This window comes from Wasmannia auropunctata, unplaced genomic scaffold (genome assembly GCF_000956235.1).
Source record: "Wasmannia auropunctata unplaced genomic scaffold, wasmannia.A_1.0 LD289111.1, whole genome shotgun sequence".
NCBI lineage: Eukaryota > Metazoa > Arthropoda > Insecta > Hymenoptera > Formicidae > Wasmannia > Wasmannia auropunctata.
The window spans coordinates 1-611 of record NW_012073779.1 but is presented as its reverse complement, the minus strand read 5'-3'; the positions used below and the strand labels follow the sequence as shown (position 1 = coordinate 611).

At 45.3% G+C, this 611-nt stretch overlaps 1 protein-coding gene across 1 annotated transcript in view; it reads left to right on the top strand.

The window, feature by feature from the left end:
• LOC105461415 (formin-like protein 5) overlaps positions 1 to 193 on the top strand; it is a gene marked incomplete at its 3' end in the record, with an annotated part of 3,115 nt that extends 2,922 nt beyond the window's left edge. The window contains exon 3 of the mRNA XM_011707908.1: positions 7 to 193. Coding sequence (XP_011706210.1) covers positions 7 to 193 — 187 coding nt within the window. The remainder of the gene's footprint in view (positions 1 to 6) is intronic.
• Between the last annotated feature and the right edge of the window lie 418 nt (positions 194 to 611).

The window sequence follows — 611 nt, the reverse complement described above, 5'->3', positions numbered from 1 at the left end:
TACCAGGGTATCCTGGCGCTCCAGTGCCGTCGCCACCACCGGGGTACGTTCCAGCGCCGTCGCCACCATCGGGATACGTGCCAGCGCCGTCGCCACCACCGGGGTTTATTCCGGCGGCAGGTTACGCCCCGTCAGCGGGATACGTTCCACCGACGGGATACGTCCCGTCGGCGGGATACGTCCCGTCGGCGGGGTATGTCCCGTCGGCGGGATACGTCCCGTTGCCGGGGTACGTCCCGTCGTCGGGATACGTCCCACTGCCGCCGGGATACGTCCCACTGCCGCCGGGCAGGCAATAAATAAAAAGATCTAAAAAAACAAAATATATATATATATGATATAAATATAAAATATAAAATATATGTATGAAAATCTATATGTAATCGAAAAAAATATATATGTAAAAAAATATGTAATTATGGCTCTCCGTCTCTTCTTCCCTTCTTCCAAATTGTAATATCCTAATGTAGTTGTCTCCTTTAATATATTATAGTATTTCTCGTACCTATAGTACTTAATGCACTACAGTAGTAGTCGTGTCAACGCGCAATAGTTTACGATATATTATTATTAAAATTTTCCGTGTTTGTTATATACTAATAAGTTTATAA